The sequence below is a fragment of the Megalops cyprinoides genome, chromosome 4 (genome assembly GCF_013368585.1).
Source record: "Megalops cyprinoides isolate fMegCyp1 chromosome 4, fMegCyp1.pri, whole genome shotgun sequence".
Taxonomy (NCBI): domain Eukaryota; kingdom Metazoa; phylum Chordata; class Actinopteri; order Elopiformes; family Megalopidae; genus Megalops; species Megalops cyprinoides.
Window position 1 is genome coordinate 7997702 of NC_050586.1, and position 15157 is coordinate 8012858.

Below are 15157 nucleotides of genomic sequence, written 5' to 3' on the forward strand. Positions count from 1 at the left end.
GGAGAGATCTGAAATTAAAAAGAGTTATTCACTGTAATTCAGTGAATTTGACAAAGAGAGACAGAGAAACACTGAAACTATTTTGCCCATCAGCTTGGTTTGCGACCTTGAATGCAGGAAGTTAAGTGCAGAGCAAAGACCCCATGTTTGTAGAAAGAAAAAAGCATTGTTGCTCCCTGACTTCAGAGCTTCAAAACCTTCCTCAAACGAGGGGTTTGAAGTACTCTGAATTTTGAGCCCTAATACAATTTTCTATCAAGTCTTCTATCGAGGCTCGAGTTAACCTTACTTTTACCGCATCAAGACGATCTGGTCTTTGATGCCAGCGTTTGCTTATATACATACATTAACAAGATAGTCGCTCGCCTCGATAGTCGCTCTGCCGGCCCCCTCTAAAGATAAAATAACGCCTGATAAAATATTTACACGAGGACAAACGTGAAAATGATGTTCAAGTCAAACAAAAGAATGACCAACAAAAACAGTGTTGCTTTTTTTTTTTTTTTTTAAACCAAAGCTTCTTTAAACTTGTCTAGTGTACAGCGTAGTGCCAGCAGCTCCTCCCACTTTTTTTTTTTTCCTGTTGGACTGTTAAAAAAAAAAAAAGAAAGAAAAAAGCACGCTGTGTAACTTCTCCTCCCCCACGCCGCCCGTGTTTGCTCTATACAATGGTGCTGAGTGAGGAGCTGCTGGTGCAGCCTGCCACAGTAGTCTCTGTCATGGTGCTGTCGGTGGGCGTGTCCGGGGCCACCAGGAGCGTGGTACTGTCGATGGAGTCTTCGTGCTCCACCGAGGACTGCTCCAGCGGGGCCTCCTCTTCCTCCTCATCCTCCTCATCCTCTTCCTCCTCCGGGACCGGCTGCTGGGGGGGGCCGCCCTCCTGCGTGACCGGCTGGCCGCTGTCTGTCGTCAGAGAGCTGTTCCTTCCTTTGGAGGGATGGAGAGCACGGGGTAGGGGGTTAAGTGAAAACAGAAACAGAAAAAAAACAAAAAAAAAAAAAGAACACAAATGGTAAAACTGAAAGGCGCAAGGATTCTCAAAAGTGCTAAATGGGAAAATTTCTCAACATCTGTATTTTATAGTACTGTTACAGGGCATTTATTACATTACATTTAGCAGACAGTCTTATTCAGAACAACTTACGTAGGTTACAATTTTTATGTTTTCCATATATACAGCTGGATATTTACTTTGGTGATTCAGGGTTAAGTACCTGGCCCCAGGGTACAAGAGCAGTGCCCCAGCCAGGAATCAAACCAGCAACCTTCTCGTTACAAGCCCTGGTCTTTACCTATATGCTACACTGCTGCTTTTTTCATTTCATAAATACATGCCATGGCTGACCAGAGAAATTATTATAATTATTATCATCATCATCATCATCATCAACATACACTCTTTAACTTGTGACATACCTAAGTCCACATAGAGGATGGTGTCTGGGTTGATAGAGGCCTCGTATGGGGGCGGAGGGTCGTCGGGGTGGTGGATATCTGGGTACTTGTAGGCGGCGTAGGGAGGAGGGGGCTCGTGGAAATGGAACGCTCCGCCTTCTCCGTCATCGGACAGGTGCAGGGGGGTCAGGCCCGTGCCGAATCCGTCCGGCCCGTAGTCGAACCCGGGCACCCTGCGGCCCAGGTTGAAGTGGTGCACTGCGGAGGAGAAAGAGGAGCGAACGGTAACGCCGAGCGAGCGCAGAGGACCCGATTGCGTGACTCTGCGGGTGAGCGCTTACGGTTGCCGCCGATGAGGGTCTCGATGCGCTCGCGCCGCCGCTGCCTCAGCCGGTGCACCATGAACAGCAGCAGCGACAGGATGAGGAAGGAAGAGATGCAGCTGACGATCAGACGCATCCCACTGGCCATGGAGTCAAACAGGGTGTTCCCATCTGAGAGGAAGCACCATAGATATCAGCACAAGGACATCGGCACCACAGACATCCGCACAATGCAAGAACAGATCAGACCTGCAACTGTTCTCATCTCAGAGAAAGCACCATAGACATCAGCACAAGGACATGAGCACCACAGACATCCGCACAATGCAAGAACAGACCAGACCTACAACTGTTCTCATCTGAGAGAAAGCACCATAGACATCCGCACAATGCAAGAACAGATCAGACCTACAACTGTTCTCATCTCAGAGAAAGCACCATAGACATCAGCACAAGGACATCAGCACCACAGACATCCGCACAATGCAAGAACAGACCTACAGCTGTTCCCATTTAAGAGAAAGCACCATAGACATCAGCACAATGCAAGAACAGACCAGGCCTACGGCTGTCTGAAAGGAAACACCCCACACCCCACCACACTACAAGAACAGACAAGGCTGTCTTAGAGAAAATACCAAAGATATCATCATTCTGCAAAAACAGACATGCTCGGTGTCACAGAGCTGCGTCAGAGCTTTCTGAGAATGTGTAAATTTTATCCCCCAAAGGCAAAGCCACTTAGCAAGGTCAGGGAATTGTGACAAGCATTAAAAACACTGAGTCACATTCAATTCCACACTGAAATGTGGAGTGGGGTGAAGTTAAGTCCTATCCATAATAAAAAAAAAAAAAGAAATGAAATCCCGGTGAGCCGGCCTGAGGGGGCGCTGTGGGAGCGGAGCGGGGCAGGTCCCGTACCTGGGTCCAGGCAGGTGAACTTGCAGCACTCTTTGGGGTCCTTGCGGAAGTGCTGGCACCCCTGCGGCCTCTCGCACAGCGCCGCCACGCACATCTCCGGCTCGCCGTCGTGGCACGTGCAGCTCAGGCAGGGGTCGTCGCCCTTCGGGGTGAAGTAGTACCCCTCGTTCACCACGTTGTCCTTGATGTCCACGCATGTCTGCCCTGCGGTGCCGAGGAGGGGTTGCATTACAATACGGGATTACAGGAGCCTTCATGTGCATGCATGCAAACACGTGTGTACACTCTCACACTCACACACACACACACACACACACACACACACACACACACACTCACACTCACACTCACACTCACACTCACACTCACACTCACACTCACACTCACACAGATGCATGCGCACACGTACACACACGCACACACACTCACACACACACGCATGCACGCGCACACGTACCTACACACACACTCACACACTCTCACACACACACACATGAACGCGCACACGTACACACACACTCCCACACACAAACACACACACACACACACACTCACACACATGCATGCACGTGCACATGTATACACACACACAAACACACACACACACGTACACATGTACACACACGCGCACACACACACACACACACACACACACACACATACCAGCAGGAGGTAAATCTGCCAGTAAGTCAAGCATTGTAAACGGTACACATTGTTGTGTGATGTGCTAAGGGTTTGGACCTGCCCCCCAAAAAGGCTGCAGGTTAATGCAAGACTAAGTAAGACAACGTAAATTGCACATCAGCTCAAGTAAGATATGGGCGTCTACTAAACACACATAAAGCAGACTGGAGTGACAGAACATACTTCTTTTGCAGAGGAAGGGAAACTTCTTGTAGCAGTTCTCTGCGTGCCAGCTGTGAAGGCCGCGCTCGTTCATGGTCTTAATCTGAAATCGCTGCAGCTGAGCGCAGAAGACGTTCTCCTGGGTGGGCATGGCTTCCCCGAAGTTCGTCAGGCCCTCCGGGGGCAGGAACACCTGCATGGATCCTGTTCAGGAGAAAAGTGAAGAGCCTTCGGCTTACACACGGGTCAGCCTTTCTTCTTTAGGACTGAAGCGGCTCGGCCACTGTTCGCATCCAGGACGGCGTATAATCACTCACCTTTATAGGCCACCTCCCACCTGCCTTCCAGGGAATGGTTCTGATTGGTTATAACGTACTGATAGCCAACCCAGAACCTGCAAAAAAAAAAAAATAAATAAACATCACACATCATTACACAGTGTTTGTATGTTATGAAATTCAATATGACATTTAATATGACATCGTGCTCACTAGGATTTTCTCATATTATTAAAAATTATATGTAAATCATTATTATAAATTGCACAGTGGTTGTGGTTGGTTGGTTGAAAACCTCAATAACTTTTCAAAACTATATGTAAGTGCTAATAGTCCATTTATTTCGGTTTTGGATGTAACCCAAGAGGATTGGGACTTCGCGACTGTCCTGTATATTTTAATGTATCTGGAGTAAAATACATGCAGCAAACTGTAAACTTCACAGTTCCTCGATAGTTAGACTGCCTAAATGACAATAACATCTCTGTTATCAAGCCTAGATACAAAGACACAGAAGAAGAACAATGCTGAAGTGATAAGGAAGTTTCCGTGCTATTGTAATTTGAAGGCCAAGTACTTCCTTAAATTCAGCTTCCACGGAGATGATGAACTCTACATGCTAAACTTCTGCGCGATTACACGCAATGCTTTGAGGGAACTAAGTCAGTAAATGGCAAATGGAAAATGGCAATTGTAAAAATCTACAGGCATCAACACCAGGCCCAAAAAACACAAATGTTTTAAATAACTGTCCTGTAATTCTGTTCTATTCTACATTACAGTCTTACTTTAAAGCAATTCACACCCATTACTTATGAGTCAGACATGCAGCGAAGCCAAAGGGGGGGGGGGGGGGGGGGGGGGTGAATACACAGTTTGTTTTCACTGTTCATGTCACATTTCCTCTGTACTCGAAGGATGTTTTTGCAGAACTACTTGCTGGGTTTCTCGAAGGAGCTTGTTCCTTATGACAAAAACATCTTCATCTAGAGCCTACTCTATGGCCATACGGGGCAGCTTGTTTAGGTTAAAATATCTGCAGCGAAACTCTTAATTCGGCAGAATTTATTTTTGAAGGGCCTAGCACAGCCAACATATCTCTTAGCTCATTCAGAGTGAGGCTGTTTGAAGTCTGCTGAAGTCCTAAATACGGTTGAAGCGTAAGGTATTTCAATGTTTCCCTGGCTAACATGAATTTGAGTTTGTTTCTAGGAGATCTTGAACTTTAAAAAAAATACACCAGTATGACTCTACAACTGCTTCTTCGTGCCAATAAATTATGATTTTTTTTTAGATCAACGCGCAAGACAAGGCATGCTCAAGGAGTCAGCTTTAAGCTGGAATATCTTTGCTGTTGTGTTCACTGCAGGACTACATTCAGGCAAAAGTAAGGACCGTGGTGCAGGCTCTGATAAGGAGCATGTAGTGTTGTTTTGGGCGTAATAACATGACATAACAGGAACTATCTCAGGTGTGATCTCAGTTCAGGTCTGCAGGTGAAATTACTGGCAGTCCTTTCAATTATTATCGCTTGCATTTTTCCTCTCCTGTGCTGACTGACTCTAAAAACGCTTCCAGGAGTGTGTCTTGATCAGTATGGAAATGCATTACTTGCTACGTTTCAAAGCCTTCTGGGACTCGCCACTAATCGCAGCATTTAATGCGTTAAGAATGGGAAAACTTCATAAAGGCGGCTGGCCGAGTCAAGCGCTGGGCACATGCGGACGCTGCCGTTCCACGGAATTACAACGAACACACGACCTTCTGTTGACTGAAAAGCGCGATCTGAAACCGCGTCATCCACTCCTGTGCGTCTGCTGAATCTGCAGGACGAGATGTCCGCACACAGCCGCCGTGTAATCCTCCCCTGAACAGCGCTTCAGATGACCCGCACCGAGACCCCGAGCAGACTCAAACAGGGAATGATAATGTTCTTAAACACAGGAAAAGCTCGTTTGAAACAGGATGTATCCCGGATGCCGCGCGCGCGCACACACACACACACACACACACACACACACACACTCACACGCACGCACGCACGCACACACACACACTCACACTCACACACACACACACACACACACACACACACACACACACACACACACACACACACTCACACACTCACACACACACACACACACTCACACACACACTCGCACACACACGCACACACACACTCACACACACACACACACACACACACACACACACACACACTCACACACTCACACACTCACACACACACACACACACACACACACACACACACTCGCACACACACTCGCACACACACTCGCACACACACACTCACACACACTCACACACACTCGCACACACACTCGCACACACACTCGCACACACACACACACACACACACACACACACACACTCACACACACACACACACACACACACACACTCGCACACACACTCGCACACACACTCGCACACACACACTCACACACACACTCACACACACACACACACACACACACACACACACACACACACACACACACTCACTCACACACTCACACACTCACACACTCACTCACACACACACACACACACACACACTCACACACACACACACACTCACACACACACTCACACACACTCACTTGCACTGGTCTTTGCGCTCGCACACTTTCTCGTCAAAGTCCACCTCGATCTTCAGGATGAACTGGAGCTCCTCGTTGGTGACGAAGGTGGCCAGGGAGCCGTTGACCCTCTGGCACGTCTCCACCGCCTGCCAGTAGTCCTCGTTGTTCAGGTACACCTTGTAGCAGCTGGCCGTCTTCTCGTAGTGATGCCACCCAGTGGGGCACTTCTCTGAGGAGAGGACAGGGAGCGATAAGGGATTAGTTCTCTAACTCTTAGCTTAACCACTGTGTGACACTTCTGAGTACAGTCTGAGAGGAGCAGAGAGAGGAGCAAAGAGAGGAGCAGGGAGAGGAGCAGAGAGAGGAGCAGAGAGAGGAGCAGGGAGAGGAGCAGGGAGAGGAGCAGAGAGAGGAGCAGGGAGAGGAGCAGAGAGAGGAGCAGGGAGAGGAACAGAGAGAGGAGCAGAGAGAGGAGCAGAGAGAGGAGCAGAGAGAGGAGCAGGGAGAGGAACAGAGAGAGGAGCAGGGAGAGGAGCAGAGAGAGGAGCAGAGAGAGGAACAGAGAGAGGAGCGGTCCGTCTTACTGTTGAAGCGCACAGGCTGAGCCACACCCATGATGTCCTCCACCTGATCAAAGCCGTTGCCGTAGTGAAACCTCTCCTCCTTCATGGCTGTGGCAGGGCCAGAGGAGACAGCGCGTTAACGTTGAGAAAGAAAAACAAAAAACAGCCTGTTCTCTAATCTCACGTCACCTCTGCAACGGGGACCGTGTACCAGAGAGGTGCAGTCTCTGTGATGAACACTCACGTTTAACTCTTTCGTATTACAGTGTAACGGTATTAATGCACCGAGACTTTAGTCATGACACTGACACTTTCCTTAATGTAGCACCTCTGTATTTTCAATATGGCACTGCATATTGTAGGACTGAGGGATGCACTGGCACCTTCCTGCAGACGTGCTGACATCTTCTGTAGTTTCATATGGTCCTATTATGTTCATATATGCACATCAGTATACAAGGTGCTCTGCGTAATGGTGTCTGAAGTGCTGTTTCACCTGCATTACGGACGATCTTTGTACCACCGCTTATGTTCCTCCACCTGATTAAATGCAGTCTGTGAGTCACTCTGTGTTCGAACATCTACTGAATGACTGAATAGAAGTGAACTGAAACTGGAAACACACTGCAGATGGCTAATGGAAATGGAGATCCATCTCTGATAGATGATTAAGATTTTCTATTTATCAGTTATGTTTACAGCTCTAAGACATTTCTGCATCTTATACCGAACTTAGTTTGGGATTATTTTGCTCACCCCACTATATTATTTTTTAAATGTTAATTACTGTCAACAAAAACGTCATGTCTCACTACGCACCAGTAAGCACTGCGTGACAGTTTACCCCGTCTGAAAATGCTATCATTACCCATGTCCCTGTCTGGCGCATAACAGGCGCCTGTAATATTACTCCATTTGTTTAGCGGGTTGAGATACACATATAATCAAGGCAGGTGTGGGAGTGCGTGAGCAAATGCCTGCCGGGGTGCGTGCCATTTAAGGGCTTCCCCGGGTCCTAATGACCGATGACAGACACAGCAGATTACCCTTAATGACCTTACCGCAGACATTTATTCTGATTGATCGCCGTGGCTCAGGCTAAAATAAATTAAAGGCTCTTACGCAACGGCTTTCATCAAAGACCCGATGTTAACGCCTGCTCGCTCCTTATCGCCGCGTTACTGTCCTGCTCGACTGCGAACCTGGTCCCGCAGCCACAATCGTTCACGCATCTGGTTTGTTTGCTGAAATATCTGCATGTCCTTGGGAGAGGCAGAAGCTTGCTGATAAGGCCGAGCTGTTTTACAAGAGCAGCAATGCAATGCATTCTAAATCAGCGGGGCTGTCAAAAATGATTAAGCAGCATTACGCTCTCAATCACAGGGGCTGGCAGGGATTATTGAACAGCACTACCGTCGCTCAGTGGTATTAATACTGGTGACTCCTTATATGGGTTTTTTTTTTTTTTTGCTTGTGTTGTACTCTGCCTCACTTGTAAGTCGCTTTGGACAAAAGCGTCTGCCAAATGAATAAATGTAAATACTCAGGGAGCAGGTGTCTGCACTGTCGGACGATCGGTTGGAAATTTGAGAACGGCAAAAGCCCTGCGGTGGCAGTGCAGTTTGACCCCTGTGGCCTGCAGAAAAGTGAAGGTAAAGGGGGGGAGGTGAAGGTGTGGCGTGGCATGGGGCAGCGTGGCGTGGGGCAGCTTGGCGTGGGGCAGCGTGGGGCAGCGTGGCATGGCGTGATGTGGCGTGCCGTGGGGCAGCATGGCGTGATGTGGCGTGCCGCGGGGCAGCATGGCGTGATGTGCCGTGCTGCGGGGCGGCGTGGCGGTTACTCACGGGGGCAGTCCATCTCGTCGCTCTTGTCTTCGCAGGCGGTCCAGCCGTCGCACTGCCAGGACATGGGGATGCACTGCATCTTCCCGCTGCGGCATGCGAACTGCCCCGGGTTACACCGCAGCTCTGAAACGCAGCACGGTACAGGAAATGAGCGCCTTGAAGGGGGCCATTCACAGTGTTTCTGCTCTGCCTTTCACCCGACTGCCAGTGCTGCTGCGTGGCATAAACCTGCCTCGTGGCAGCTCTGTTTGGAGAGGGTCGTGCTGTTAATGTTCAACCTTCTGCACCTCACTTTTATATTACCCACCAGATGTCTGACTGGTTAATGTCCTGTCCACTTCACATGCCTCTGGGTAAAGGCAGACAGCAAAGCAGACAATGGAGACATATAGGCATCGTGATTGGACTGTGAGGGGTCATCCAATCATGGGCGTGCGATTACTATTGTGACACAGGGAATTCCCTTCCAGATGGAGAGAATGTATATGTCTGCTGGAGGTCTGCTTTGACTGGTTAAGATGCTGTGCAGCGCGCAGATGCCCTCCCCCCTCCATCAGCACCCTGTGCAGCAGAGACTTCCACGACTCAAAGCCTGTGAGAGCACACACATCTACCAGACCGCTCTCACACTGCCACACAATGCACTGATCCTCTGCTTCAGACGCACAAACTCAGGGCCTGTCTGACAAGCACGAACACGCTTGCGAAATATCTTCCTCGTGGTGGCAAACTGTTTTACACCAGGGCTCTGTTATTCTGTAACTCCAAGCAGCAGAAACTCAAGATTCTATCATAAGAGAAACCTTTGCATAACAGGAGCAGTACAATAAATAAAAAAGAGGTTTCAGGCAAGCACACGGCTTTCAAGCTGACCGGTTGATGACTTGGCGCTATGGTCCAGAGCACATCCAGAGTCAGCATTTGAAAGGTGCAAAACATTAACTGAATGGGTAAACGCTGATTCAATTTTCACACAAATCTTTTTTTGAAAATGAAATAGTTGCAGTTGTGGACAAGGAGTTACAAATGGAAAAAGAGAACCAAGAAAAAAAGGAAGTCATTTCTGCTGTTTCAGCCATTCTGGCTTGCGATGATCATAAAATACTTTGTTCAAGTCATAAAAAAACCACCAGTCATAGCTGTACACCAACTACTTATAAGATGACGACTTGTCATAATTTCGTTTAAAATATTAACACAGACATGTTATAAACACAAATCACACAAACCACTAATACTATGGGGTACAAGAAGTGTTTTCATATGACACCACAAATGTCGACCTGGTGTGTAGATAAAAAGTTGGTGGTTCATATGTGTGTTTGTATAACACAGAAGAAAAAACTCTCCCAAACTTCAACTGCCACAAGCATTCAGGAATTAAGACATCTACATGGAAGGGTAAATCTATCTGACTCTTACTTCACTTCGGAAAATGAAACATATAATTCACTCCAACTTAAAAAAAAAAACATTAGTTTCTTTTATGTAGAAATGTATCTGTAATATTATGTAAGAAACACTTTTCTTACATTTTCTTGTGTGTAGCCTTATGAAAACAGAGGAGTAAGGTGTGTATGTTTTGTGTGATAGAGTGTCCGCATGTGACATTTTGAAACTGCGACCTTCGTTCACTCTGGTGAGTGAGGTAAGCGTCAGAAAACTTGCAAGTGCAAAAGGAGGAAACGCGTTGGAGTTGAGATGGATCAAAGCACAACGTGGGTTTGCTTTACATAACGGGGCCTCTGATTCACATTCAAGTGCCTTCGGCCTCAAACAGTGAAGAGACAGTGCTTACCTGACAGCAATCGTGCCAGAGCTAGCCTTGGACCTGAAACGATAGGAGATACACCCTGTGTGATTTACAATACGTAAACCCCCGAGTACATACAAAGATTAGTCTCAATGCCATCCACCTGTGTCCCACTGCCACAGCTGACAGCTGAAGAAAGCAAATGCTTTATAAAGTATAACCAGTGTGAAATCCCAGCTAAAAGACAAACATCTATTTAATGTAAGACCATTATGGTAATACCTTTCAAACACACCTGAAATTTCAGTTTACCGAATGAAACAAAGAGCATTTTCTCAAAGAGAAAAAAACCCTACTAACTTAAAATGGAGGCTACAGAAACTGAGTTGGCACTGTCTACAGAGCCTGTTTTTACACTCTGAAGCTTGGGTAGGGTTCTGCAATGTTTCTGTGCATTAAGGGGCACCTATCTGCCATCTGTATGGAATACATGGAAAAAAAGAATAACAAAGAAATAAAAAGAATGTCCCGCATAATGATGTAAGTGGGCCCTTATGTGAGCTCAGAGTCACAGTTCTGCTTTGACAGTTCTCCCAAAGAAGGAAGCAGTCCATGGCCAGCAAATAACTCCGTTTACATTACACTACTGCTTAGCAGACACGCTCATCCATAGCTCACAACTTTTACATGTTGTCCATGTGAGGTTACCGCTGCCTAAAGGCACATGAGCAGTGGCCCATCAGGGAATCAAATCAGCAAACTTTGGGTTACAAGCAATGCTCCTTACCACTGCACCACACTGTTGCCCTGCTACACAGGAGCCAAGGAGACCAACAGGCCATGACAGCAGGAGGGATGGACAACTAACACATAAGCCCAATTTGCTGCTAGCCTGCAGAATCCCAGAAGGCTGTCAGCATAAAAAGAGCAAGAACAACACACTAAAAAACTAAAAAACCCACAGCTAGAAAAAAAATCCCCTTTTTCACTCCAACACCACTTGACACTGCTGTCCTTGCTCTCATGAACATATATCTGTGCCTGGTATTTCAGCGTTATATAACCATCTGCACATGCTGCATGCTTCATATCACGAGCTACTGTTTAGAACCGTGACAGAAGTGGAGCAAAGTAAATGTTGTAGATGTACAAGAAAAGGCCATGAGTAAAAAACAAAAATAACCGTGCAAGAAAACGTAAATGAATTCCACACTGCAACTGGAGAAGCCCCTGTGTCTCTCTAATGCTGACACTGCTGGAGATTTACTCTCTCCAAACGGCTAGACGCTAAAACCTGCAGACCGTGGCCTTTTGACATGCCAACACCTGTTACCACGCCAGGCCTAATCTATCTGAGGCCAGAGGGGAGAGAATCCCCCTGGTTGAACAAGCCTCTAACTACGCTGTTTTGTTTTAACAACAGACAACTCAAAGAAATGGGTTCCTTTAAAAATGGGTCAGAATAACTTCCTCATTTAGGACAATAATTTCAACGCATTTGGTTTACTCTATTATCTTGCCCTTTGGAATTTGTCTAACGTTACGCACCGTCCCCAAAATATCAATCACACCGGAAAAGACAGCTACCGTTAAAATGCATAAACTAAGCATAAAAATGCATAAAATACACATAAATGTCGCATCATTCAAACATCTGCTTTGTGGAAAATACATTTTACATGCGTCTTTTCAACCAGCATGAGAAACGTCAAACTCGCTAGTGGTTGACTATGGTGGTTTCTGTTTGTGCGGATCAACAAATCATTGGCCTTTAGGCGTATCATTGGCTGTAGGTATCAATGTCAACAGACTCGCCCCTTCCTCACAAAGTTGTTTTGATCTAGCAAGGCGGCTAGAATTATGTTCAATCAACTCCAAACCCTACCTTCGAGGACTGCATGAATTATTGCTTCGATCCTCGTCCTCAGCGTTATTAGTATGAAGGCTTGCCGTGATCACTGCTGGTTAATCACCTGCACAAAAACGCTAGCTAGGTAATATCTGGGGGAAATCAAATATATAAATATTAGCTTGCACGGGTGTCAAAAGCACCAGATTCAGCAGCTAGCTAGCTGCTGAACTGAAGTTAGCCAAGTGGATAACTAGCTGTCTATGCTATACATAACGATGGATAGAACTGGGTTAACTAGCCAACAACTGTCCACAGCACATATCTCTATCCAAAAAGAGACAGCTAGTAAGAGCAAAATTTGCAACATACCACCATTAACACTACAAAACTTTTCGTTATGCTTAGGGGCCTGACCAAAGTATCTGAGCTTGCAAATCGAAAAGTAGCTAAGTAACGTTAAGATACATGTAGTAATCTTAGTTTTCTGTCTAGCTATAGATACCCAAATCACCTAGTCCATATAAACAGCCAGTTAGCAAAGATAGTACATGACAGTAATGTGCAAAGGATGGGAACAAATTCACTCTCTGACAACTTTACCGCTACGACTAGCTGAAAGGCTAGACATTAGAGCTAACGTTAACCGCAGCTGTTGTCGGCCGGGGCCGGGTAAAGGCCTTCGTGCTGCGATTTCGCCTCCGCCGGTCACCCAAACTAGCACCACAGCTAGCCGGCTAGCTAAAGCTAATCCTCTCAACATTTCACTTCCGACCTGACATACTGTTGTGTTTAGCAAGCCCACCCCATAGCCAGCTAACACGGTCACAATCTGGGCACGCCGCAAGACAAATAAAACGCACTGATATCTGAACTTAACTGGGAGTCTGGCCACTCTGCACAGATTGACTCAGAAACGTTAGACTGCAAAAAATATGAATAATGTTTTTTTTTTAGCCACGCAGTAATGCTCTCCTCTTCACGTACCTGTCCGTGGTGGGTCTGTCAGAGTCAAGGCGAAGAGAAGAGAGAGAAAGGCGAAACTGCTGCTGTCAGCTTTCGGCAACATTTATCAGCCATTCATCATAACCCTAACGTTATGTAGAAATAAAACAAACTGGCCCAGAGTCGAAACCAACCCTCTCCTCTGTCTCAAAACGGGAAACAGTCCGTATTTTTAGGAGGCAGAAATGTAGCTAGCGCAGTAATTTGTCGCGTCGAAATATCATATCCACTTGCTACATAGCTATGCTAGCTAGAATTCTGTAAATTGTTGATTATTCCTCTGGGCAGAATTGTAATAGCTAGCAACGTCGCTATTACAAGTCTATAACCTGTCCCACTATCCAACCAGCTCTGTGTATTTCAGACTCTGGGCTATACAAGATGGCTTCCTCATCCCCGCACGATTGCAAACAGGCCACTCAGCCTATCGGCTCCAAGGTTAGAGGCGGGGTTTTCGTTACAGTCCGGAAAAATGAAAATGCGCACTTAGTAGTACAGCCGCAAACTGGGATCTGCGCAAATGTGCAGTCACATTTGAAACAATGCTGCAGAGAAGTGTAGAATTCTGATGCACATTTCTGCTGCGTAATTATTAAACATGTATTATTAGACAGCTAGCTAGGTCTGTAATGAACGTTTTCACCTGGGGTCTTGGAATCTGCATCTTTAAGCTTTGCAAGGCATCTCCACCTTCATAAAGATAGGAAAAAAGAAAAAAAAACTTACAAGTACTTGGCACTTGCTCAGAGACAGATTTTTAGACACTGTTGTATCTGGTTTGATTTATGTTATTCATTTTACAAAATGTCAAATAAGCAATTAGAGGTCAGATTGTGTAAAACAATAATCATAATAATTGCATGTTTTACTAGAGCAAAACATATTACATTTTAACATCACCAGTGGAAGAGAAAAATATAATTAAAGGCTTTTCGTATTCCTTAGGAACCCAGTTTGGAAACTGCTGTCATCTGGGAGCATTTGGAAATGTAAATGGAATGGAAAATGGAAGTATTATGCCACATTAGTTTAGTTCTATTAGTTTAAACATGGGGTGTGCACATTAACTCCTACACACACACACACACACACACACACATGCTCAAAAACAGCAGTGTGTGCATTACTGCATAAACACATACACACATGTCTTTGCAGGAAGCAGTACCACAGTACTTATAGTTGCTATTAGGTAAATGAGGTTGAAATGGGCAAGGCAAATCAGACCAAATACCCTTGACCATCAATGTTACAGGTCCTTAAATCAGACATTACAATGGAGGAAAGTTTAAAGCAAAATTAATAATTGATAGAAGACATTACTTAAAATATTTAAAGTATGGAATCTACATTTTAAGTCAAACTGTCAAATAAATTTCTTTTCCCCATGTTTTGTTAGAAGTGGGATAAGAGGTGTCAAAAGATTGTCCCTTGTGAATCCCTCATACAAGGATTATCAAGGGAGCTCACATAAGCCTAGTCAGTTATTATTATTATCAAAAAATGGATCAAATTAACTGACCACAGCAAAACTTTCTTTCATGATGGCAAAAAGGAGATCCTTGGGCTGACTCTTTGTGTTTTGCCAACACTGAATGCCATTAGAAAGGGTTGGCAGTGTAGCAACACATATTACCACAAAAAGGCATTATTTACTTCTCTTTTAAGATGAAAGATGACTCAGAATTCAGGTAATTCAATTAATTTCTAAAAAAACATGGTTTAAAACATATCCTGAATATTGTTGACTATATGTATCAGGCCAGACTTT

The 15157-nt window shown here is 45.7% G+C and overlaps 1 protein-coding gene across 1 annotated transcript; it reads right to left on the reverse strand.

Annotated features, from left to right (window-relative positions):
* Positions 1-491: 491 nt before the first annotated feature.
* LOC118777147 (integral membrane protein DGCR2/IDD-like) lies at positions 492-13761 on the reverse strand. Its single transcript, XM_036527906.1, has 11 exons — positions 13369-13761; positions 10578-10610; positions 8780-8902; positions 6957-7043; positions 6391-6601; positions 3803-3879; positions 3507-3689; positions 2640-2843; positions 1737-1889; positions 1417-1653; positions 492-927 (listed from the first exon to the last, which is right to left on the reverse strand). Exons 1-11 carry the CDS (start codon positions 13448-13450, stop codon positions 662-664), a joined length of 1656 nt encoding a protein of 551 aa, XP_036383799.1. The 5' UTR covers positions 13451-13761; the 3' UTR covers positions 492-661.
* Positions 13762-15157: the final 1396 nt, after the last annotated feature.